The sequence below is a fragment of the Atractosteus spatula genome, chromosome 12 (assembly GCF_055471065.1).
Source record: "Atractosteus spatula isolate fAtrSpa1 chromosome 12, fAtrSpa1.hap1, whole genome shotgun sequence".
In the NCBI taxonomy this organism is placed as follows: domain Eukaryota; kingdom Metazoa; phylum Chordata; class Actinopteri; order Semionotiformes; family Lepisosteidae; genus Atractosteus; species Atractosteus spatula.
Window position 1 is genome coordinate 26,728,610 of NC_142717.1, and position 24,647 is coordinate 26,753,256.

A 24,647-nucleotide genomic window follows, 5' to 3' on the forward strand; every position below is an offset into this window, starting at 1 on the left:
GAAGTATATTTTGCACTCAAATGAGTAGAAAGTTGCTTTAATTCTTTGAGGAAATTCTGAACCCTAACCCTAACCTAGGGATATCCCATAGCTAGGGTTACCGTAGGGATTCCAGCAAAACACAGATACTTTTTGATGTCATGGCTGTGTTTTAGGACAGAAATGATATTTAGGAAAAGAGTTTTTTCAATGATATCTTCAGAATTTTTTTCTTCCATATTTTCCTACGCTGCATTGCTCTAAAAGATGATGTTCTCAAAAATGCCCAATGGCAAAAGTTTGAAAAAACTGTTAATACATTTCAATTTCTTACCATTGGCATTGAATGCACATGCCTATTAACATGGAAAGACCACATCTGGGGGCGTTTTATGGCTCTAACCCTAGTTAAGCCTGAAACAATGCTCATTGAGATCACCGTCCAACACAACATTTCCAATAGTAGAATGCTTGTTCAAAATATAATTTTTCCCTTGTTGGTACGTTCTCTTTAGCTTGGTGTGCTTGCTTAAACATTTCTGACAAATATGTTGTTTCAGTGAAGTATATTTGGCACTCAAATGAGTGGAAATTTGCATTAATTATTTGAAGAAATTCTGAACCCTAAGCCTAACCTAAATTGCATGCAACACAACAGTTCAGAATTATAATGAAGGAGGTTGTCATGGTACATGTTTCTTTCCCCAGAAGGCTGAAGTAAAAATGTTTTCTTGTTTTTACTGTGCTTAAGGTATTGCTGTTAGAGTCCAAGGTGCTTTAAATATATTACATTACATTTGTGATCAATATGAATCCATGGGGTGTTGAATTATGTTGTTCTTGAAGTTATGCTACATAATGTACATTTGTTTCTAAAGACATGACTTCCTTCTGGTATACTTGTAATCACAACAGGGATGCCACACTGGGAATGAGTGACTTAATTATTGATTAATTGGTAAAGGGGTTTAGAATTTTACATTCTCACTCACTATATAATTAGGCTTTGTTTGGTATTTAAAGAGCATGCACAGGAATTTTGTTTTTGTTCTAGTTGTGGTGGTATAATTGTTAGTAATGCTTTCTGGACTGTATACCTTTGTGGTCCTTTTGAGATTTTGGTCACTTCAGAATGCCCTGATTGATACTAGGGTCCATCACAATGCCCCCTGCTGATGGTGTGGTTATGATTAGCATATTTATATGGAAGTTAATATATTACCTTTTTACCTCTGAAAAAGCAAGTTGGAGTCATCATTTCTTTGGCTGGGTCAGGACTGTAGAACATGCAGAGAATACATCTGTTTCAACCAACTCTTCTCAGAAGAAGAGTAAGATCTTTATGGGTTTCATAAACATCTGTTTAAAACAATCATGCTGTTCACTGTTATAGCCTTTTACAGATGCTTAAGTGAGCAATCTGTCTGGCAGGTGAACAGACCTCATGGTAATGAGGTGTCAAACCTTTCCAATGAGGGATGGTATTTTAGAATCAGTTGTGAAATATTAATAACATTGCACATTAGGCCTTACAATGAGAACAAAATGCAACCTTCAAGGCCTCCAAGAAAGAAGCTAGCTATTAAGTTGTGGTGGCTAGTGAACAATGTTCTTATACTTTTCAACTTTATTATAAGTATTTCAACAAGTATTTAAATGTTTACTTAAATCACAATTAAGATTATTTACAGTATGATTGACATATATGTGTTAAAAGTGGGAAGATGGCAGTTAAATATTTAGTTTTTATGTATTTTCATGTGACATTGCTGTATGTATAAAATACAAATGTATTTTATTCTTTGTGTATTGATTTTACAAAATAAAGTACTTTATATTTTCTAGTTTTTGGTTTTAAACTGGTTTTGTTAACAGAATTGATGGTGGTATGATACTATCTTGTACTTCAATACAATTATTAGTTTTTTATTAATAATTTATATTTGTTTGGAATGCATTACTTATATGCTGTGGTCAGCAGTATAGAGTTACTGTTTAATTTTTTTTTCAGTAAAATACCCAGCTGCATACAGTAAATGTGTACAAGTTTCTTTGGAGTAAAATGTTAATTTATTGGAGTACTGGGTGTGAACCACTCTTTCATAATAAGAATCAGCTTACCCAAACTACACTAAGCTAAGAAAGAAACAAGGTTATGTCAGAAATCTTATTTTCATTCAAGTATCTGTGATACTGGTTATAGTAATAAATAGTACCTTTTGTCTCTAGACTAGTACTTGTAATTGTCACTCTAACAGGCTATGTACAGTACCTTATAAATTAGGACAATTTTACCAGGTGTGTCTATTTTTATATGAATAGGTTGGTTGTCCTCAGATAGTCTACAAACAGAGACAATGTAGCTACAGTAAATGCAATAGTTTATTTGTAGGCTTGCTTTCCTGGAGGAAGACAACCAGCTTATTAAGTGATCTGGCGTTTTTTAAAAGTTTATAAGACTAAAGAAGACTGACTAAAGAAATGTAGTCAGTTTCTGAGTTACAGTTTTCTTTAAAGCTTAATGTATGAAAATAAAACTAGATGTGGTAAACATTAGTCCTTAATTTATTCTTTTTAAGGTAAAAATCTGTACTAGTTAACACCTACTTCTGGAACAAAAGACACCAGTAAAAGCATGTTGAACCAGGCCTATTTGGGAAGAGTAATGGTAGAGGATTATTGTAACTAAGTAACTAAGTAGAGGAAATGAAGCTGGCAACAAGCAAAACTGAGAACAAACTTAAACACCTGCTCCTCATGGCTAGCAGCATAATGATTTAAATGTAAGAATGCAAGGACACTGAATTAACAGTTAACAATGATATTATACGATTAACTGAACCGTAGCTAAGGGAGAATGCTAAGGGTGAAAATCTTTTTAGTGGGTTTTCAAATGTTCATAAAGATAAGCAAGATACAATAAATTGTCAAATGGGTCTATAGTGAAAACTTCAGAACTACAGTAAGAAGTTAGAAACAATTTGAAATGTATGTGGTTTAAAAGGAAACATTTAAATTTAAAGAGAGTGATATTCTATTAACCACATAATACAGGTATGGATAAAAGTAACTTCTTCAGGTTCTATAGCCAAAATGTTTTCTTTCCCTTTCCTTTTACTTAACAGTATGCAATTAAGCCCTACTTGGAGATTTTCAGCTTACAAGATGACATAGCTCCCCACTTTAACTACTGTGATGAGTTGCCTGTCTGATATTTTAACATTATGGTATCTTAAGATAACTTTAACATTCGTAATGCACCACAGTCCACAAAAATATAGGTTTCTACGCATTTGAAAAATATAAACAGAAGACTGTCAAAATAATTATCTGTTTCATTTTTGACTTACTATTTCCTTACCATTCACTCTGCAATGCAAAAACACCACTCAAAACACTACAAACAAAACTGAGGCTTTCATGCATTTTCAGCTCTTTACACGGTTTTGCAGTTAGGTCTCATTAGTACTGGAAGCACAGCACCCAAAAGGTTCAGTACATTCGGCTGTTTTTAAAGAATCCTGAGTTCACACAATTTATAGGGTTTGTATTGTAGGTAATGTAATGTTTGAATTGCACTGAACCCACTGAACTCAGTGGCAAGCGGGAAGGGGTTCTAAATAAGATGGTGCCAAGTTTCTTTCCTGTTAACTAAAGAGCTTGCTGTGCAGAAGGCACTGAGAACACTCACCTTGGGGTTTTCCCCTGTGGAATATCAATGTGAAATTCACACACCAAAGCACACATTTTATTGGATCTTTACCAAGTTTAATACTTTCCAGACTTGTGACTGTGGATACAAGCTGAAGGAAGAAAATGACTTACAGTAAGTGGAAACATGGTTAAGGGATAAAAAAGGTTTGGTGACCTGCTTCATCACACAATATTGAGCAGGTGGATAATGAATCCAGGTGACAGCTTCTATCTGAGTTTGTTAAATAGACAATAAATGGACGATGACTGATGCATTTAATTCTGTGAGCCCCAAAAAAGATAGGAGCATTAAAATGGGTCTATATGCTAAATATTTAAGAAATACAACTAATTTGCACTTTATATGTGATTTCAATTAGCATTATAGTATATACAGTTATACTTGGGTGACATGCAGTATTTACAATTGCTACATGCAGAGCCAGATCTTTGGGTTAATTTCTGGACCTGGGGTGGAGTTGCATGGAGTTTGTACTGTACAGTATGTTCTCCTCACGTTCATGTTTCCTCAGGGTGCTTCAGTTTTGTCTTCCTCGAAATCTTTTAAAGATTGCAAAATTAAAGGATAGCAACAGGTTTTTTGTTGTAACCTGAATCATTTCCTTTCCCCACTGCAGCCACTTTCATTCTCTTGTGGAGAGAAGGAAAAAGACAGGGTGGGAGTGTGTATTTCTGAGATATAGAGAAAGAAGGAGAGAGAGGGAGTAAGGGACAGAAAGTTTATAAGGAGCAGTTAAAAAAAATGAGAAAAGCAGAGAATTCTGAGGTGGACAGCTGCAAGAGTGGAGATAGCACAGAGAGGCTTTTAATTCCCAATCCCCGTCGAGCCTTTGAAAATTACCAATCTTCTTATCACGGACACGGGACTTCTTATGCAAATTGTTGTGGAGTGGAACGTTTAAACGGAAAATTACTCGACAGCAGTTTTTTCTCCTCTCTCTCTCTTTTTCACATAGAAAGACTGTTCTGAGTCTTAGATAAGAAGATGAATTGCTCTCCCTGCTTTGAAGCGAGTCAGGATTTAAAGACTCCAGTTCGCTTCAGCCTAATACTGTGGCTCCCTTTCGCTTTGTACAGGAGCGGAGAGAGCTTCAAAACAACACTAAATTTGTACTCCCTCATCCTTTGACACAACATATCTGTATCCCATTTGTGGTGCTCCTGGAGACCAGAAAGAAAAAAATGTCAGCATTTTCTCAAGTGTTTGTATTTTTCATACTTGTTTTGTATCTCAACAATTAAAGAAATACTGTAAGTATATTGAGGGGATAAGAGGAAACACAAATTGTCTGATTCAGTAATTTAACTTACCTAAGGTAAATGAGAAATTTGAGAACAATGAGAAATAGGGGCATTTCAACAAAATGCCAGATGTCTAAAACACTCATATATTTTTACATTCAAAGAAAGAAAACATATTTCCCCTGTAAATAGATTTGTCTACTACATCTTCAGAATGTCTTGCAGCCTTTGAAGTCTCAAATACGAGTCCCAAAACAAGTAGGGAATTCTGACTCCTCCACCATACTGTACCGTCCAGGGAAATCTCAGAACTGTATCCCAAAAATGTATTCATTGTCATAATAATGCCTGAAATCACTTTCCACAAAACCCCATCTTTGCTGAGTCTTTCTAAAGGTTTATTAAAAAAGAGTTGAAGCAATGGAGCATAAAGTTCAGTCCCATTACTGTCATCTACTAAAGGCAGTCCTCTTAAGGAAATAAGAAAGTATTGGATTGCAAATATTTCTAAACCTTGTGGGGCAGGTGCCACTTTCTAAGCAAATCTTAATATTCATAGAAACCCAGGGTATTATTCTGTAGGAGGTCCTAATATATTAGTGAGTGACTGAATGTATAAGTACAGTGTGGCATAAATCACTTGGGTGTATGAGATATACCTCATACAGTATGATGCATTGATAAGGCCCAGGAAGGTACTGCATACCGATTACAGTTTAAAAACCTTAACTTGTTCACTAGTACTGTGTTTTTAAATTAGCAGTTAAGGAAAGAGATGACTGTGATGAAATTCATAATTTATTGGTCTGCAGAGATTTATACTATTTGTATCAAGGTATTGTCTTTCTGAACTGTATAGTCATGAGAGACTGTTCAATCAATCAGAGATAATTAACATCTCCAAACTACAGAACTAATATTCAGTATATACCATATACTTATTGGATTTTAAAACATACTGTATACAGTAGCATTTCGTGCATACCTAGAAGACAGATATAGTTCATGGGCCTCTTTATACTGTAAGTGACCAATATTAACTTCGGGTTTTTTTGTAAGTGTTGGTTTTTGAGAAAGGGATGCAATGAAGGCAGATAAACACATTCATTAATATCTGTCCATAACAGCTTTTGTTTAATATAAACAAGGAGGTATCTTTTATTGTTGACTGTGTAGCCTCCTAACAAACTGATTAACACGTGAGACATTGCAACACGTTGAAGAAGTTCAAGTCGGGAGCTATGTCAGCATGCCTAGGCTGCAAAGGAACATGTAAAGGTTTATTCCATGCTGGAAAAAGAAAACAAAAGAGACACAATGTTTTGGCTGTTAAGCCATGTTCAGGCATCAATATTGTGTTTCCTTTTTTTTCCTTTAAGCATGGGATAAACCTTTTCCTGTTCCATTACAACATGTTGTCTATTCTATGAGGACTGTTGTTCTAACAAAATTTCAGTTATTACTTAATTGTAATTCTAGATAACGCTGATAAAATGTTATCCTTTTTGTCTTTCTAGAATAGCATCTGGTGTATATTAATATTATTTGTTTAAAGATTCAGTGTTATCTGCATACTGTATAACTTACAGTGGCTTGCAGGTGCTGTCATCAAAACATTCTCAAGTGCTTTGAATAAGCTGGAAAAAATGAAATGATTATTAATACTTTTGTTGTTATAAGACAACAAGAAAGTAATAAATGTTTCCCTCATTGGTTGCTTTCAAGGTTTTTTTCATGTAAACCTAAACTAAGCACCTCAATGTGATCCCTGGATAAGTATGACATAATAAGTGATATTATTCAATCTTTCCCCAGAAACAAGCCCGGAGAAAAAAATGCTACCTCATACTGGCAGGAGCAGTGGTCTTGACCTTTTTGGTTATCATAATTGCAGTCTCAGTAAGAAAATGAAGAGTCAGATCCTGCAGCTCCAGGTAGGTGCTTATAATGTCTGTGTCTGTGCAGTGTGGAGGATTTATTTATATTAAAACTGTGAACAGAGCGTATATTTTCACTTAGAAAGTAAAAATCATAGGGGCAATGAAGATGACTAATCTAGAAAATAGTTCCAACAAAAATATTATTTTAAATCATGGCTACTCAGGGCAAATTGCAGGTAGTACTGTTAACCCCATCACAATTTTATTCTGCAACCAGCTTCTTAATTACTGTATGTAATTTATAATCAGCAGAATCAATGTGACAATTTAGGAGCTGTTTATATCAAAATACTGCAATGGATTGAATTGAAAGGATTGTGAGTAGCATTGTTTTAAAATACACTGTTTTCTCTAAAACTTTCTTGATAAATGTACATTACTGCTTCGTATTGTTTTCACTGTTTTTTTTTGTTTCTTTGAGCTTAGATTAAAAGTGATACGTGAAATAAAGAAAAAAAAATAAAGTGCCAAAGAGGTTTGTTTTTATCAAAATGAAATTTGAAAACAAAAAAATATATTTCAGTGTTCCTGGCATAGGTCTTTCTTTAAACTATGACCTACAAGCAACAACTAAAGTAACACATGACATCAAAGTACAGCAGCAAGCACACTGCTTTGATGCCAGGATTATTTGACTAAGTCCTATTTTAAGCCCATCTTAATCTTCTAATGGAAGAATGAACAATATTAAGATATTTACTTGCACAGTAAAGCTACTTTAAGGCCAGAGAAAGGAGCATTTTAATTTTGTTATGAAAGAAGCACTACTGGCAGTTTGTACAGTTTGTAAGGATTCAATTGGCTGAGGAGTGTTTCAGTACTTCAAAATATACATCCAGAATGGGGGCTTACTGCACATTATTGTTATTAGTGTTAGATTGTTCCATATTGACAGACCTTGAAAGGCAAAAATGGATTGTTACAGCTCTTACTGTATAATTAAGGCAACAGAAAGAGTTTTCAAAGCAAACATTTATTTTTTGTTCAAATAAGCAACTAAATTACCACAAATTACGTTTTATCAAACTCTGTATTTGTGCAGTTACATGACATCCCGAAAGGCACTATATATTAAATTTTAATTCCACTCTGAAAAATTGAGGCAGAAAAAACTGCAGATGATGTTCCAGTAATAGAAAACCTCATTACATCTATGTGTAGATGTTCTCCCTTTAGCATTCAGTAACCTGAAAGAAGAATAAAAGTGCAAAATTATTTTACTTAGAAAATTGAATTGAAACCAGTTTTGGTAATTGGAGAACTATTTCTGTCTGACCTGTAATTCTTAAGTCATATTGGAAAAAAAGATAAATCAACAGTAATTTAAGGATCCAGCTAAAATAGAGTCTGTTTTATTATACTCCAGTTGGCAACACTGTGCTATGTAAATGCTGTATGTATGTAAGTGCTAGATGTTTTCTATGTAATATTTCATGTTGTGAAAGAAACAAACTTATTTGTGCCCTTAAGAGTTAGTGTGCAGTTTAACCTCTACAAATACATAAAGAGAAACACATAGTTTAATAGTTTTAAGTATTAACCAAAAGTAAAAAAGTGAAAATAGATTTTTAAATAACTTTAATTAAAATAATTTTTTATTAAGATAAAATAACACACAGTATACAGTTCAACAAATTAGAATGTGACATCAGTAAACTGAAAAAGTAAATAAATATAGACTTACTGCATTCAATATGTATCTAAGATTCAATTGTGTTTTTGCAAGTACTACTCGCCCAACTCCTTTCCAGTGACTGCTTTCAATAGCATTCCATTCCATGCATGTGACTCTCAGGCAATGTTAAGATTTGCAGTTGATGGAGTTATGGAGAAGATACTGATGTTTATTCAAAATAGTAAAATACTTGTCAGAATTGTATAGTTCTTTCAGCAGTCTGTTTCAGTGTATTGTAAAACAGTAAACTTTCTATCTGCCTCTAACCTTACAGATAATGCACAATTCTCATATTCTCATATTCAGAATTTATTGTAAATATTGTTTTTTTAAATCTTGATTTTCTAGTATTTTTTTCATGTTCCTATTAAATCTTTGCTTTAGGTGAGGTATAACATAGCTGAAAAGCCATTGTGGGATCCAGTCCCCTCTGCAGACACTGTTGTTGTAACGTTGAGCAGTGTTCTTTACCCCATTTGCTGCTGTCCACCTTGTGTGAGTGGTGACCAGTATATCTTCCGGGGGGTGGGGGGAGTTGCGTTCTCTAGTCCACTTAACTTTCCAGAAAGCAGGAAGAGTTCTGGCCCGGTTGGCTAATGTGATTAACACATAGAAATTATCATTACAGTAAATCTAGATTTTAAAGGCATGATCCTGACAACAGCTTGGCAGATTATTGACACACTTTGGGAAAATGAAGGGGAGCTGAGGATCTTATAAGGTGTTAGACTTTGCCATGAAATGTGCACTTGTTGAAACTTTCCTTTATTTCACACACTACGAGTTCCACCATGGCTACAAGGTACTGTACATAGGGTATCAGCTGGAGGACTGATGTAGCACTAACTCCAACATACAGTACCACAGCAACTGCTCACCCCTGAAGAAGGCTCTGCAGCTGAAGCATATTGTTTATGCTTGTTTCTGCTTTTCAGCATGGACTTAACCTCTACTTGATCCTTGAATGACTACGTACAGTACAGCAAGCTCATACTGCTTGGCTGGTTAGAGAGGTCACTAATGCTAGGGATACAATCAGTGACTCAAATCCTCTCAACATGGTGATTTGCCAAGTGTGTTCTGATGTTTTGGAAATCTTAGTCACAGCTGACTAATATTATAACTGACACTTGAACTGGCACAGTCTGAATTTTGGGGTGTACTACTGAAGTAGAGTATCCAGCAAGAAGAGGTGTGGCAGTCTGAAGTCAAAAAAGGGGCTTGAAGTAATAAATGAATAATGTAAGTTGTAAGAAAGAGATATATGCATAGTCTGTACATATTCTGTAGAATTTCTGCTCACATTTGAAAAGATTTGCTTTGGACATCCTCAGGACATTTCACAGTTTTGCTCAGATAGGAAAATCAAACATCTTCCTGTGCCGCGGCAACAAAAGCCTCCTGTAGTTAAGATTATTGCTTCAGCTTCCTTTAGCCAACATATGTGAGCTAATTAGCTATTGGTCACCTATTAAAGAATGCAAGGATACATTGTTTACAAAGTTCTTAAATGTATTTACTGTATATGTTTTACTGTCTCTTTAACATATTCACAGGTCTTTGCCAACTAAGTCATTAGTACTCTATGTGCATGTAGACAGCAGCTGTACTAATGCAAGATGAGGATTACAGAAATCAGATCAACTAGAAGAGAAAATCTTGAATCATTAGAGAAATGAAAGTCTATGCATTTTAATTTAGCTCACTCTTTTCACTCTGTGGGGTTTCTTTTGATTGTGACACAGCAGGTACTGTATTACCAGGCCAAATACAAAGTAGATAAGTGACCGAGTAAACTGGTATGTGTGATGTAGGCTGAGCTATGCAAGTTACAGTATCTACTTTGATTGCATTGAATTGTAATGCTGTCTTGATATAGAAATAAAAAGTAGTAACTGAGAGTCATTGGCACAGGAAACAAACTCCAAACCATCCTGGAAGAAACAAAATAAAAATTCATATTTCACGCTGTCTACCTTGGAAGATGGATTATTACCAGTGGTTTCTTTATAATAATAGTCAATCCTTTAAACTAGTACACCATTTTGTGAATATAGCTTGAGGAGACATAGAATTTTATTTCATTACTAGCATGGGATTGAAGTGATTTTTATCTCAATTCAATCTCAACTCATCACCTACTAAAATCTGTCCCGACTGACAGACTTGACTGTTAAAGATATTGATTATAAGCTGGAGTCCCTTTTTGAAAGATAACCCTTCTTCCTTCCCTCTTTCTGGGTACCTCTAGAACAAGGTTATGTAAGATAGAACCTTCAATTAAGTGGCCCTTCATTAACTTTTAAAACCTCATGGAGAAACTAGAGGATTAGTAAAATTCTACACAGACTTACAAGTACAGCACATATTTTAAAGTCCGATATTTTGTGGTTGTTTTAGCACTAAGGGTAGTTTTTTAAACCATTGTAAAAACTGGGAATCCAACTTTATAATGAACAAATTGTTCAGATAATCAAAGGCAATATGACAGGAACTGACTAGTGCAGATGTGTCTCTGCTTTATAATGAGCTTGAGTGGTATTTAAGCCACAACTATAATTGCTAAAAGCAATACACTTCACATTCTGCTTCTAAAACATCATTTTTATTAATATTGCATTTTTATTAATATTAATATTTATTAAAGTAGACACATTTATCTTTTTATGCATATTTGACATTATGAAAAACAATACTTATCCTGGATGTACAGTATTGAGTTCCATTACCTTGGGACTGAAATGAAGAGTGAGTTGTATCAGTGGTTTTCAGTAGGTTCTGTCCAAAGGCAAAAATATTAAATACAGTATACTACATAACATATGCAGACCAAGAAGTACTGTATGTAAGACAAATAATATTTTAATAAAAAAAATTTTAGCATTGTAACAATACCATATTAAAGTAAGTTTTTTGAATACTTGTACGAAATGTAATTTTATGTTTTTATTGATGAAATTTAAATAGGGGGTGACTATTGTTTGCTGTCTTGTACTGTATATAATGCTAACCTTCATAGAATTTATTTACAGTTCTAGAGCATCATCCAGATTCCTCAAAGGTATAAAAAGACATAGATTTTGTAATTTACAGATACATTTGAGAGAAATAAAAGGAATACATTGCTCAAATACATCGCAGAACAACTATACAATAATGACAGACAACTTTTCGACAAAGAAGAGATACAACCTGTGAATAGCTCAGACGTACATGGTGTTGAATCCATTTCAGTGGAATTTAAAATCTGTCAATGCAGTAAGAGCCAAAAAAAAGCCAAAAAAAAACAGTCCTAAACCCTTTATACTTTTTTGCTTGAAGGATTACTCTCTGTCACCCACAGAGACAATGACAATTCAATAACAGTTAACACAGATACAGTTCCAGATTGAATAGGACGGCAGGCAACATTACTTCTGTCTCCTAAAAAATATGTCATACAATGAAACTGAAATAGAAACCACTACCATCTACAGAGATAATAGTATTAATAATTTGGGAACTTCACACATGTAAGATAGGTCATGTTATTAAACATCAGATTTCACACTCATAATCAGGACAAGGTACAAGTGAGGACCCGTCACAGGTGACATTAAGAAGTCCAGTCAGAGTGTACTTTAGCAATCACCACCAAGAGGAAGAAACTTAAGTACTTTATAGATACAAGAGAAAGGTCAAGAGCTAGATAAAAGAATAACAGAGATGTTAGAAGATATAAATTATGGAGAATGAAGAATGTTTTCACTGTTTTGAAGAAGTCAAAAGATGGTGAGCCATAACAGATCTGGGTAATTACCTAAATGAAAAGTATGCAAGGAGTGGAATAATATCCTACTGCATTCTGTAAACTTTTTGAAGTCATTGGTGGAAAAGGAAGGTGAAAATGAAAATTTAAATCAGGTGTAAACGGATCTATCTCTGAAAAAGCATCTAGGGAAGGAGATAACTGAAGACAAAGATGTACGGTGAAGACTGGGTGAATCAAAATGCATGATAATTCCAGGTCCTTTGATCTTTTTTTATTTATTAGTATTTGACCAAACAGACCACACATGAAAGAGAGAAAAAAAATGAATGTGTACATCAGATAAGGACTATACAACTTTCATATTCTTTGAAAGAAAAATACTGTACGTTAAAAAACTAGTGAATGCTCTAGATGCTGACAAAATAGACTGTCATACATGTTAACATTAAGAATTAAAAGGCCATGATATTCTCAAGTTCACATTTATTTATCATTCCAGCCATATACAAGTATACAGTGGAACGAAATATTGTTCCTCCTCGTCCATGGTGCAAATACAGGCAGGACAGACAGGACACTGAGAAAGACATAGACATGACATGGACATAGACATTGTGGACAGGATACACATAGTGCAAAGTGCAGATAGTGCAAACTACAAGGTAAATACATAATACAATTACGTATAATACAAATAAACAACACACTGGGGGAATTTAAACCCTGTTTCTGGAATTGTAGTGGGTGGAAGTAGATTCCAGGGTGTTGAGGACCCTGACAGCCTGTGGGAAGAAGCTGTTAAAGAGTCTGGTTGAGCTAACCCATATACTGCGATTTCTTTTTCCAGATGGTAGAAGGGTAAAGAGTTTATGGGACGAGTGGGAGGGGTCATCTACTATACCTGAGGCCTGTGTAAGCAGCGTTTGTGACAGGTGACAGAAATGGAAGGGAGGGAGGCTCCAAAGATCTCTTCAGCTGTTTCCACAATTTGTTGCAGGGTCTTGCGGTCTGAAGCGTTGCAGTTCCCAAGCCAAACAGTGATACAGCTGGTCAAGGTGCTCTCAATGGTGCTTCTGTAGAAAGTGGTAAGAATGGGTGGGGGAAGGTTTGCCCTTCCCAGTTGCCACAGGAAATAGAGATGCTGCTGTGCTTTCTTGGACAGGGAGGTGGTATTGTATATTCTAGTTAAATAGTGTAGTAGAACAGAGGCAGAGAGAGTGCAAAATTCTTATGATTGATAACAAGATGATAAAACAGAGAGTTATAAAAGAATGTTTTCATAAGGAAATTGAGTTTAAAATTTAGTTTGTTAAATTTTTTTCTGAAAAATGAAAGAATACAAAAATAAAATACCATCAATCATTTTCAATCAATTATTTTCTTTTTTAGCTGATCCACAATGAAGTTACAGTAAGCTTCTTTTCTGTAATTGAGAATGTAGGTTGTCTTGATTTTCAGAAACTGATCTGACAATGGAGAAAAGAAATGAATGGCAATTTGAAGTCAACCCAGTGTGATCTGCTTAGAGCTGTTTCCATGAGTGCGAAACAAAGCACCAGAAGAACAGAAAGGAGAGTAGGAGAGAATTCAGAATCTAATTTGTATTATCTGTATAGTGTTTGTGTTTAACTCCATGTTAAAAAATAAACATGATTATGCAATCATGACTATTGTGAACACCTTTAAGCAAGGAATCAACTGTCCTTTCATGTTTGTACTGTAACTTCCAAGTTAACACTTCAACTTGAACTTCAACTTGAAGTGGTTAATTTAGGAAAGTTCTTTTTACAGATGGGAGGGGTGTGAATCTATACATAGGTTAGGTTGTTTGTGAGCAATCCATTAGCTCTGTTTATTATTGTATCTGCATGAAAATCTGCGTGTGTATTAAAAACCCATTTAGTATAACTGTGCATGTGTAAGTACCAAGTACATCAAATCTGTTAACCACTGAGGTAGATCAAAATTAGTACATTTGTATATGTTCCCAATATATAAGAGTTCCATAAACAAGAATAATTTACCTTCTTAAGCAGTGTACTGTACCTTGACTGTCAAAATAGTTCATAGCATACATTTCCTAAATGCTTTTATGTTACAGTACATTCCTGCAGCAATTTTAAAGATTAATGATGACACAGAAAGGAACTCAACAAAGAACAATTAGTCCCTTTTAAGTGTCTGTTTAGGATGTTTTTTTTTGTTTTATTTGTTTCTGTCTTCTTTTCAACAAAACTGAATCACAGCACAAAGAAATAGACCAAAATATTCTCAAGCTATAGTACTAATTACGTTACAGCAGTGCACCAAAATCGTTACATACTGTATTACTTTCAAAATATAACCGTATGCATATATTGGATATTAAGAGAAGCCCCTTTCAAAACTGAATTCTCTATTAATTATCCTGCAACTACTACTACTACTACTACTACTACTACTACTACTACTACTTCTGCTACCACTACTACTTACAGTATATTTAGTTATACTGCTTATATTTTCCAGGTTTGTTCAAACACAACACACTTCCACTTCTCAGTGGTATCTGTTAAACTAAGAAATAAATCCACTCAATGAGAGGAACAAGTTGATATACAGTATGAGTTATTTAATTTTGGCGAAGTCAGTGAGAACAGGTGATGTTTACCAAAATACACTACAGTGGGTACCACCTGTCCTAATGTAGAGATACAAAAATAAAAATGTAGGTACTATACAGTATATTCATAAACAGTGTTCTCCCTTATGGGCTGTTCAGTTGGAAAATAAAAAAAGTAATTTTGTTTTTAATTTTGATAATTTGTCCACTTAAATCAAGAAAACATCTTTCAGTTTAATGCTGTGAGGGAGAAAGAAATTAAAATGAGAAAAGCTATTACACTGAGCATTATAATGGTGAATAATTTAGAAACATTTTTAACACTCATAAAAACTTTTCTTAGAATCAGCTGAATTAATAAGTACTGTACATACAAATGACAGTTTGTTACTTTTCTTATTTTTGTAATGGTCATTATTTTCCAGTTTTCTATTTCAAATCACATTGCAGATTTGTCTCTCTTAAGGATAATAATAAATAATGTATTTTCATTAGTAATAACATTTGTAGAAGGAACAATAGTAGGAGTAATAGGTTTACTGTTTATTTTAGGTGCTGGTACAGTATACTGTAGAATTTATATTATACTTTATATACATACTACCATTATATGGTAGTTTAAGAATTAAATATTTCAGATATTTTGTTGGTTTGACAACAAAAAAACGTAAAAATACTAATGTTATCATGACATACAGTATGTAGATAAATTTTAAATAACATTTAACACTTACACTTAAAACTACACTAATCCACAGGATTTCACAGCTGTAGTACATCAATTGGCAAACCAGGTCTGTCCTGGTCATACAGTACTTATTGAAAAATACTAGAATGAAAATAGCCCTTGTTTCCTTAAATTATTTTTTTTAAAACAATTTATTCAGAAACATCTCTGTTGACCTCTTATCCTAGACTCCACAAGTCAGTGATCCTGGATTAGTGTCAGTGTTTGGATTAGTGTTTGGGTCAGTGAAAGGATCTGTACACAATTATGTTTACAAAAGACACTGGAGTTGATTGTTGAACACAGTTTAACAGGGGCTTAGCAGTACTGTCTTGGTAATATCATCTACCATGTCCCTCCCTGTAGAGACAGCCAACTGCCTTGTCCTGGTGCTTTGCAGTATTCTTTCAAAACGTCTGGGTGTAAATTTGAAGCTGTGATATGCAAATTCTTTAACAGCACTGAATTTAACCAAATGGGGGTAGTGAGTAATAAATATCTGCCTTATAGCCCAATGCTAAGTGTTGCTAAATTATGTCTTTGACAGCAGGCTAATGAACTGAGGCTTTAATAAAGCAAAGCATGGGAACATCCCATTGATAGCTTATATGGATTGTTATAAAGTTTGTTAAAAAAACTTACAAGGCATTTGGAAGCTAAGGATAAAGCAAAAAATCCCTGACGAATACATTGGTAAGAAAAGCAATAAAATTCAGATTTTAAAAAATCTGAATCCTTATTATCTATTTTATTTCTACCTAAATTTGTAATACCAGGTGTTTCTCAGCTCGGCTTAATGCTACAAACCCTGTACCGGTGGGAGGAGGACCTGAGTACACACTCCTCTGACATACCCTGCTGGGATGACATGCAGCAAGCTTGAAAGTACCTTACTAGTGAATTACCACCTACTGGAGGAACGGTAGGTTCTTCCCTGACATCCCTGGAAGCCTGTTGACATCCAGAAGGTCTCAGCAGTCACTGCTAGGCAGCATGCTGAGAAATTCCTGGCCAGATGAATCCCATCCAGACCCAGTGGGGCCCAGTCTAAATCAGCCAATTAAATAGCCCAGGATCAGAGCAGCAACATCTGGACTGTGCTTATTAGTGCTTATTCTTTAAAAATGCTATAGTTTTAGGTTTTTTTTTCTTCTCAAGGGAAAGTAAATGGGTGTTCTACAGCCTTGCCCTCTTGATTTGGTAAAAAAACACAATGGCTCTGACTGATGCTATGGGCACATCTGTCATTTCTGCATCAGAGGACTTCTGATTTGTGACTAAATTCAAAAGACAAATGATTCATTCTCTCATATTGTGTTTTTTCTTCCCCTCAGGGGACATTTGTTTAATGGCCTGTGTTGCACAATATACTCTGCCTTTCATTATCCCTCTGGGTATCAGCTAATAACAAAATCTAAGATGGAAATTCCATGAGTTAATAATTTAAAAAAATGAAGATGTCTCAAGACAGTTCTAAGACAATACAGAGTATAACACACCAGCCAGCTCTGTCATTTAAACCTTTCTTTCTTGACTACATTTCTACAAGTAACTGTAATGTAAAGATGCAAAAACACTATCAAATCACATTATAAAACACTAGTAACTATGACCTATAGAGTTTGGTAATTAAAATGTATTAGTTAGAACCACTGAATGTCTGGGTTGAAAATCTCTCTCCATCCATTTTTGAATGATTTTTTCCCGGGGGAAACAGAGCTTATCCTGGCAAGCAACAGACACAAGGCAGGGTACACCCTAGGTGGGATACCAGTACATCACAGGGCAGACACACAAATATGCACCCCCTCATACCAAGAGACAATTTTCCCAGAATCCAATTAACCTACCAGTACGATTTTGGACTTTGGGATGAAAGTGGACCACCTAGAGGAAACCCACGCAAGCGCAGGGAGAACATAAGAACTCCATGTAGTTAGTACTCCAGGTCTGAAATTGAATCCAGGGCCCCATTGCTGTAAGGCAACTGCTGAGTCACCGTGCCACCTTTGCAAGTTAATTTCACTCTCTTAACATCAATGCTGCTACAGTATGTAGTATTTGCAACTTCTGGTATTAATCGACAATACAATTGAAGCAGGATTGTCGCATTCAGTTAAATACAGCAGCAGTAGTAGTAGTAGTTCTGTGAAGTAAGAGTCTGGTAGACAGCTGCATTGACTAGTTTATTACAGCAGTTGCTGAGGAATAGTTGTGTCTCCAAAGCTCTTGATGTCCATTGTGGGAAACTCCTGAACATGCTGTCCCAGCGACTGTAAAACTCACTTCCCATGTCACTCATAGAGAAGCAAGCTGTAGAGAATATTTTGTGATCAATCACTTTAATGAGTTTGGGCAATGACAGCTATAACAGGGGAGCTACTTTATTTTTTAAATAAATAGCTCAGCTCTGTGCACTAAATAACCTAATAACTGTACCCTGACACTTATTCATGGAAATGATTTTACCGGTGCAATGTTTGCCGATGTCACATCTTGTTTACAAAGTCATTTGGATATTTTTCTCCATTTGCATTTCATCCTGAGACTTCACTTGCAATAGCGGTCACGTCTTTCAGGGGTTCTCACCTGATTTTCAGTGTTTCAAGAGTTTTGCACTTTTGTTCTCCTTTATTGATAACAACATTTTTTTTTCTTCTTACGCAGTCTCCCTTTTCATTTTGCCCATTATTGTTTGGGAGCTGTTCAATTTTCAAGAATGTCAATAACTGTTTTAGGGACTGATTTTGATTGCATAGGTCTCTCAATAATAGCAATTTGGGAAACTATGTATTTTTTAATTATTTCAATATATAGAATTCTCTTTTCCACATTTCCCAAGATAGATTGGTTAATAACAGCAGCATACCGTAGTTCTTCTGTCATATGGTCATACAGTATGTAACAGGAAATGGTCCCAACATGGTCTTGCAGTTACTGTATGTACTGTGCTTTGTTGCTGTTATCATTTTCACCAGTCATGCACATTAGTTGTAGATGACATATTTTTAGATGAAGGGGCAGACATTAAAGGGTATGTATACAATTTGGTTAAAAAAGGTTAATTAATAAAAAAAAAGGCCAGATAAGGAGTGAACACTCACACTGGGCTAATTGAATAAGCAGAGTACCCCAGGGATCTGTATGAAGATCACTGTTCTTCCTGATTTATATCAATAACATAGATTCTGGAATAGAATCATGTTTCCTAGCTAGGGGATCTTAGCCATGTGATCAAAGTCAATCTCTGCTTCTTTCAAGAACTGGAGGGACGACATCTGCAGATCAGTTTCTTTCAATTAAACAAGCTACTGTATGTGAGCAAAATGGCTCATTGGCAGACATCTCTTAGATTCTTTTTCTTCCAGGTTGGAACTAGAACCTTGGAATAACATTGGAACACACAGGTTCTTTAACTGCACAAATAAGATATTTCCCAAACTGTCACTGATGCACCCATAAACACACTTTCATATTCTTGCATAATACATTCATGCTCTGTCTCGAATCAGAATGTTGGTATCTAATACAGATAAAAAGCAGGGAGGTGTATGAGTAAATTCCCCCTCCCTATCCCAGCCTCTCTGCACTTCTGTGCGTAATTATCTCCACCAGGACCGATTTGTGATATGTAAGAGATACAGAAGTACGGTGCTGTAATGCTATTAAAAACAGAGTTGCTATTCCCAAGTCAAGGTGCCTGGCACTTCAATAATTCTAGTGCTCAATAACCATTACCTTCATGGGATTATGGCCTTGGGGGGACATCTGTGCTTAGTGCTAATGTCAAAAGTCCACTTGGTATTGTTATTGCAGCTGCTACAATTAAATTATGTTGATGAATGGCAAATTTAAGTTACACTGAAACACACTGAGATTTGGCAGAGCTTGAGACAACATCCTTAACAATCTGCCCTCACAGGGCAGGTACGGTACAATAAAGAATCTGTTAAAATCAAAGACCTGTTTGTCATGCTAATGATGAAAATGTAATTGGCTGACAATACTATTTTCTTAATGATATCGAAGACATATATACTATGTAAGGAGCTTTGCCTCCTTAGTAGCATTACCACCCTATAGCCTGTAGCCTGTTCAAATCTAGGAAGGTAAGCAATGCTGGGGCTGGTTAATACACAAATGGGAGACCTCCAGGTTGCTGTAAAAGTAGTACAGAGGAACAAGAAGGTGACACTTTTCTTTCTAGAACTGAAAATCCAATTTAAGGCCCTGCTATGGTGACAGAGGACACCAATTATCAATGAGATAATTAAGGTCCTGACTACCTGGTGATTAAAGGTATTCTAGCTCTGCTTGTAAAGTAAGGGTGTTAACCCTCGAGTCCTGGCGAGAATTTGTACCTTGAGCTTGCACAATCTTGCCTTCCTAAATCGACCCCTTTAATTCAGCTGGTGAACTAATTTCATCTTCCCAACTTATATGTTGTGCTGTGTTGTGAGGCTCCTACTGCAGGTCACCAAGGTGGGTGATCTCAATGCTAAATGAAGTGGGAAGCTTCTTTTATTTGAAGCATTTGGTTTCCTTTGAAATGAAAATGTCACATACTGTATAATTGTAAACATTCGCTTCTAGGTGTTTTTTTTCCAAATGTCTTTATTAGTCAAGTCAATTATTTGACTTAGGTTTTCTTATAATGAAATCAAACCAAACATCAAATATCACACTATTTAAAATTCAATGTAATTTCTTTAAAAGAAACACCATAAATAAAGTATACTGTTTATAGGGCAGATAATAAAATTAATGTATATTGTTATTACCTATTAAATGTACAGTATGTACAATGAAGTGGGTCAATTTTGCTTTGGACTTTCCCAAAATTTCCCCATTAATTCTATTGTGAAGTAGCTTCTCACTTTTCCACTTTACATGTGTGATGCATGGTGCTTAATGACTGCTGGACATTATCCTTAATCACTGTATAAATGCTAGGAATGTAAGCAATAGTCATTAGTATTAGTAGTAATTGATGTTGTAAAGAATGCAATATTGCATTAGTATTTTGAAATATGTACAGTACATGAGTGAAGAAATTTGCAAATACAACTTATGGAGGTCCTCTGAAATGGCTCCATACTGCAGCCCTCTATGGCACAATCAGCTGAGGGAATAATCTGCACACTGTGGCTTCCTATTTTTTTTTTTCAAGCTGCAGCTGATTTGGCATGAATCTTGTGAACAGAAAAGTCAGCTCATCATAACCTCCTGAATCTATGATGCTTACTTGGACTTGGAGTAAAGAAGATCAATTAATGCCAGAATGGGGGCTGGCAGAGCACAAGCCCTGGCACTAAACCCAGAAAGCATGTCACCGACTGCCAGGGGAAGGCCTTCTATCTAATATGGTTTCTTCAGCCAGATAATAATTGAGGCCAAAATGCAGCTTTCCTGAAGAAAGCAAGATGTATAAATATGGCGTGAAATTGCAATGACTGCAATCCAAACTTCAGTTTTAGATACATGAATGCCTAAGAACTCAAAAATGCAAATGCTGATATACTGTAGTTCTTCCATTTTAAGCATGACTACAAAATATAACATGCTTTCTACAAAATGTACATAATCCTAGCATTTGTTTGTAAGGTCCTTCATATTTCTGTGGTTTTGCTTTCCCTTGTGTAACCATTGCATTTTTTATTGGTACTGTATAAGCAATTATAAAGTGAGTTTAGCATTGCTACTGTATGAAGATAAATCTTCTGCCCTGGCTAGACTAAGAGGTTCTCTACAGTTAAAAATATGACAGCACAGCTAACAGGCTCTGATTCAGTAGTAGCTTATTAAAAGCTACTCAAATGAGAAGTATGTTGTCCCTGTTCCTCTCACAGATCTTGACATTGGATTACAGTACAAGTGGAAGACCCATTTTGTGGTCTTCCTTTCTTTGCGTTATCACTTTAATGTGGTTGTTGACGTATGCACACAAGATAGTAATGCACAGAGAGGAAGTTTCCTTCTCTTACACAATCCTCTTTCTCTAAGCAGATACTTAAATCTGTGTTCTGCAACAGAAGAGATCCTGTTACTAACCTTGAAAGACCATGGCCATTTCTTGGACAAGCAACTAAATCAGTGTGGCCGCACAATCACCTTTCTGCCAAAAGAAAAAAATCTTACCTTGCCCATGCGCAAAGCTTTAGTGTAGGTATGTTTTATTATAAATGATTCACAATATATTTATATTTCTCCAATAAAAAATTATAGAAACTTTAATACCACGAACATGTCACGGCAAATAATAATATTGTAGAGTGAGTTTATATTAAAGAAAGTGGTTTGCAAAGAACCAGCTTTAATGCCTTCAACTAAAGGTATTTACGATACCTGGGGGCTAAACCAAAATGAACTGAGAGCTCTATTAATTGTTTGATTCTATGGGTTTAATATTTTCTATGAATCAATACTGCTTGAGACAAATGTTTGTACACTCAAAGAATGCAAAAAATAAGAAGGTTTGGTAATTAGTAATTAAGACGGTAAACTCTATGACTACAAGTAACAACAAATGTACACACACAGATTCAAAGAATATAATAAACTAATAAACTATTTTATTAAAATTTACCAAAAAAAACAAAACTGGAATACTGTATGTAAGAGTTAATTGCAGTGCTATCTACACACAAGTGGCTGATCTATCATTCAGGATTTTTAGGAGATACGAATAATACATAATGTGTCTTATGTATTATATGTTTATTATTTATATGTTTTCAAGCTATCTGTAAGTAATGTAGTACTCATCATAACATTATACAGGTCTGATCTGACTACAAAATAAACTCCTCTCTGAGCTAATTATGTTTATAAAGAACCCCCCCCCAAAAAAAAAAAAACAGCTGCATTAGTTTCCTCTGATACTGACAAATACAGACACAGACACTTAAAGTTCTCTTTCTAGAGTGTCCCAAAGTCATTCTCTAGTAGCTTAAACCAATATGGGCTCTCTGTGATCCAGCTGTTCTGGTACAGTAACGTACGAGATGAAAATAGTTTTAGGTTTGTGATACATTTTTAATTACTCAGGGATATATTTAGTTAAATAATGACAACAAGATGGGGAATGCAAAACCATTACAGCCTTTCAGAATGATGAATGAATGAGAATTTAGCAAATCAATTTGGTAACCTTTTAATAAATGGTACCTAATAATCAAATTAACTACCGAAATCTAACAGGCCTTAAAATATACTGTATCTGTCAAATCCTGGGAACTTCAGAAGGGCATGTCTAGGACTCTTTACTTTGTGTACCATTCCTAGCCCAGAGAGCTCTGGATCATAACATAAATTTATAGTATCATCATGTTAGCAAATACAGTATAATGCTAGATATGAGCTCCATGTACTGGCAAATCAATAAGGGTAAGGACAACAAAGAAAACTTTTCTTGCTACAGAAATATTCAAAAAGTTGTAATGCAAAAATTAGAGACATTAATCTCTAAACACTAGTCTAAATAATGCAGAGTGCCAGTATAAAGAAAATTATATGAATAAAATAAAACATCTGTGAAAACAATTGATAGTTATCACAAGATAGGCAGTATAATATGTTAATGACAATGTCTTTTGGAAAGGTTAGTCAGTAAAGATAAAGGCAGTCTTAAAGTTTTAATGATCCAAGGTCTTTTTTACTGTCTTTTCTCCGTATGTTATACAGCACCATTATCAGTACCTATATTGTTTCATAAAAGGGAAACAGAATGGAGTGTTAACATAAGAATCTCTGTGCAGGGTTCTTGAATATTCCTTACAACAATGTATTGCTGATCCTGACTCCATTACTACAGTATATCCACTAGATTCATACATGAATATGAAAAGATTCAACCTTTTCAAAATATCTGTAGAGAAGCACTAGGAAAATTGCCAAAGACACAATAAAGTGGCATCCTACTTTTAATAAATGTTTAAACAAAAAACATAATGTTTTAATAATTGCAACAGTTTGGGTCTTTTCAGACTTATGCAAGAAAAGCACACGGTGCACAAAAGGTGGGAGTACAGGATCAGAATTGGAAAGTAACTGAGAGCCAGTAGCAGGGTTCTCTTAATCTACATACAGACACATGGAGAAAGAACTTGCTCATGAAAAAAGGAAGCATTGTGAGTCCCTAAGGCAGTACTTATAGTACAACTTAACAGAAAGATGGACCCTTTCATGTGTTGGTTGTCTCCAACAAATGTTTAATGCTGTTAAACAGCCTCATGAAAAGAAAAATGGTTTGCTGTTCTTGCTACTTATTTAAGTCCTTCCTACAGTAGTTTAAAAGTTCCTAATTCTTTCTTGCTAGTGTATTTTATTAGCTTTTCCTGTGTTTCAAAACTTGTTAGAGCATTGACAGCTTCTCTTTTAAATCATTTGAATAAGCCTCTTTTACTGTAGATTATCACTGTCTTCTCTGTTTCACAAAGAGAAAAGCTGCTTTAGCAGCTAAATATAATATACTGTAGTCTGCTTTTATTATTTTAGCATTTATCAGCAAAAGGTGTTTGCAACTGCTTTATTCTTATTTATAAGGGAGTGACAATTCGGGCTTCAAAAGTTGTTATATTTAAGTGTTAAAGCTATGTCTATTTTAACATTTTAATTTAATCACTAAAAATAATATGTTTATTATTTTTAAATTAATAATTTAATAATAATATTAGATGAAAAGAAATAATTAAATTATGAAAGAGGACAATATTGTCTAGCTAATTTGTACTTGTAAATAATCTATTTATTTCACCCATATGCTTACACTAGTTCAGGTGGGTAGCTGCGTTAGCATGTGTAGCCTGCAAAGGAACAAGTAATAGGTTTATTCCATGCTGAAAAGAGAAAAAAAAACACAACGTTTTGGCTGTGGACACCAGGTGACACCTGAAGAAGGCTCCACAGCCGAAACATTGTGTCTTTTTTCTTCTCTTTTCAGCATGGAATAAACCTTGTTCATATGCTTACACTGTCGATATACAATCATACAAAAAGTTAAAGAAACAAATGTCATA

The 24,647-nt window shown here is 34.9% G+C and overlaps 1 protein-coding gene across 1 annotated transcript in view; it reads left to right on the forward strand.

The window, feature by feature from the left end:
• tsnare1 (T-SNARE Domain Containing 1) overlaps positions 1–24,647 on the forward strand; it is a 188,743-nt gene that overhangs the window by 151,171 nt on the left and 12,925 nt on the right. The window contains exon 10 of the mRNA XM_088928592.1: positions 6,751–6,869. Coding sequence (XP_088784718.1) covers positions 6,751–6,846 — 96 coding nt within the window. The 3' untranslated portion in view covers positions 6,847–6,869. The remainder of the gene's footprint in view (positions 1–6,750; positions 6,870–24,647) is intronic.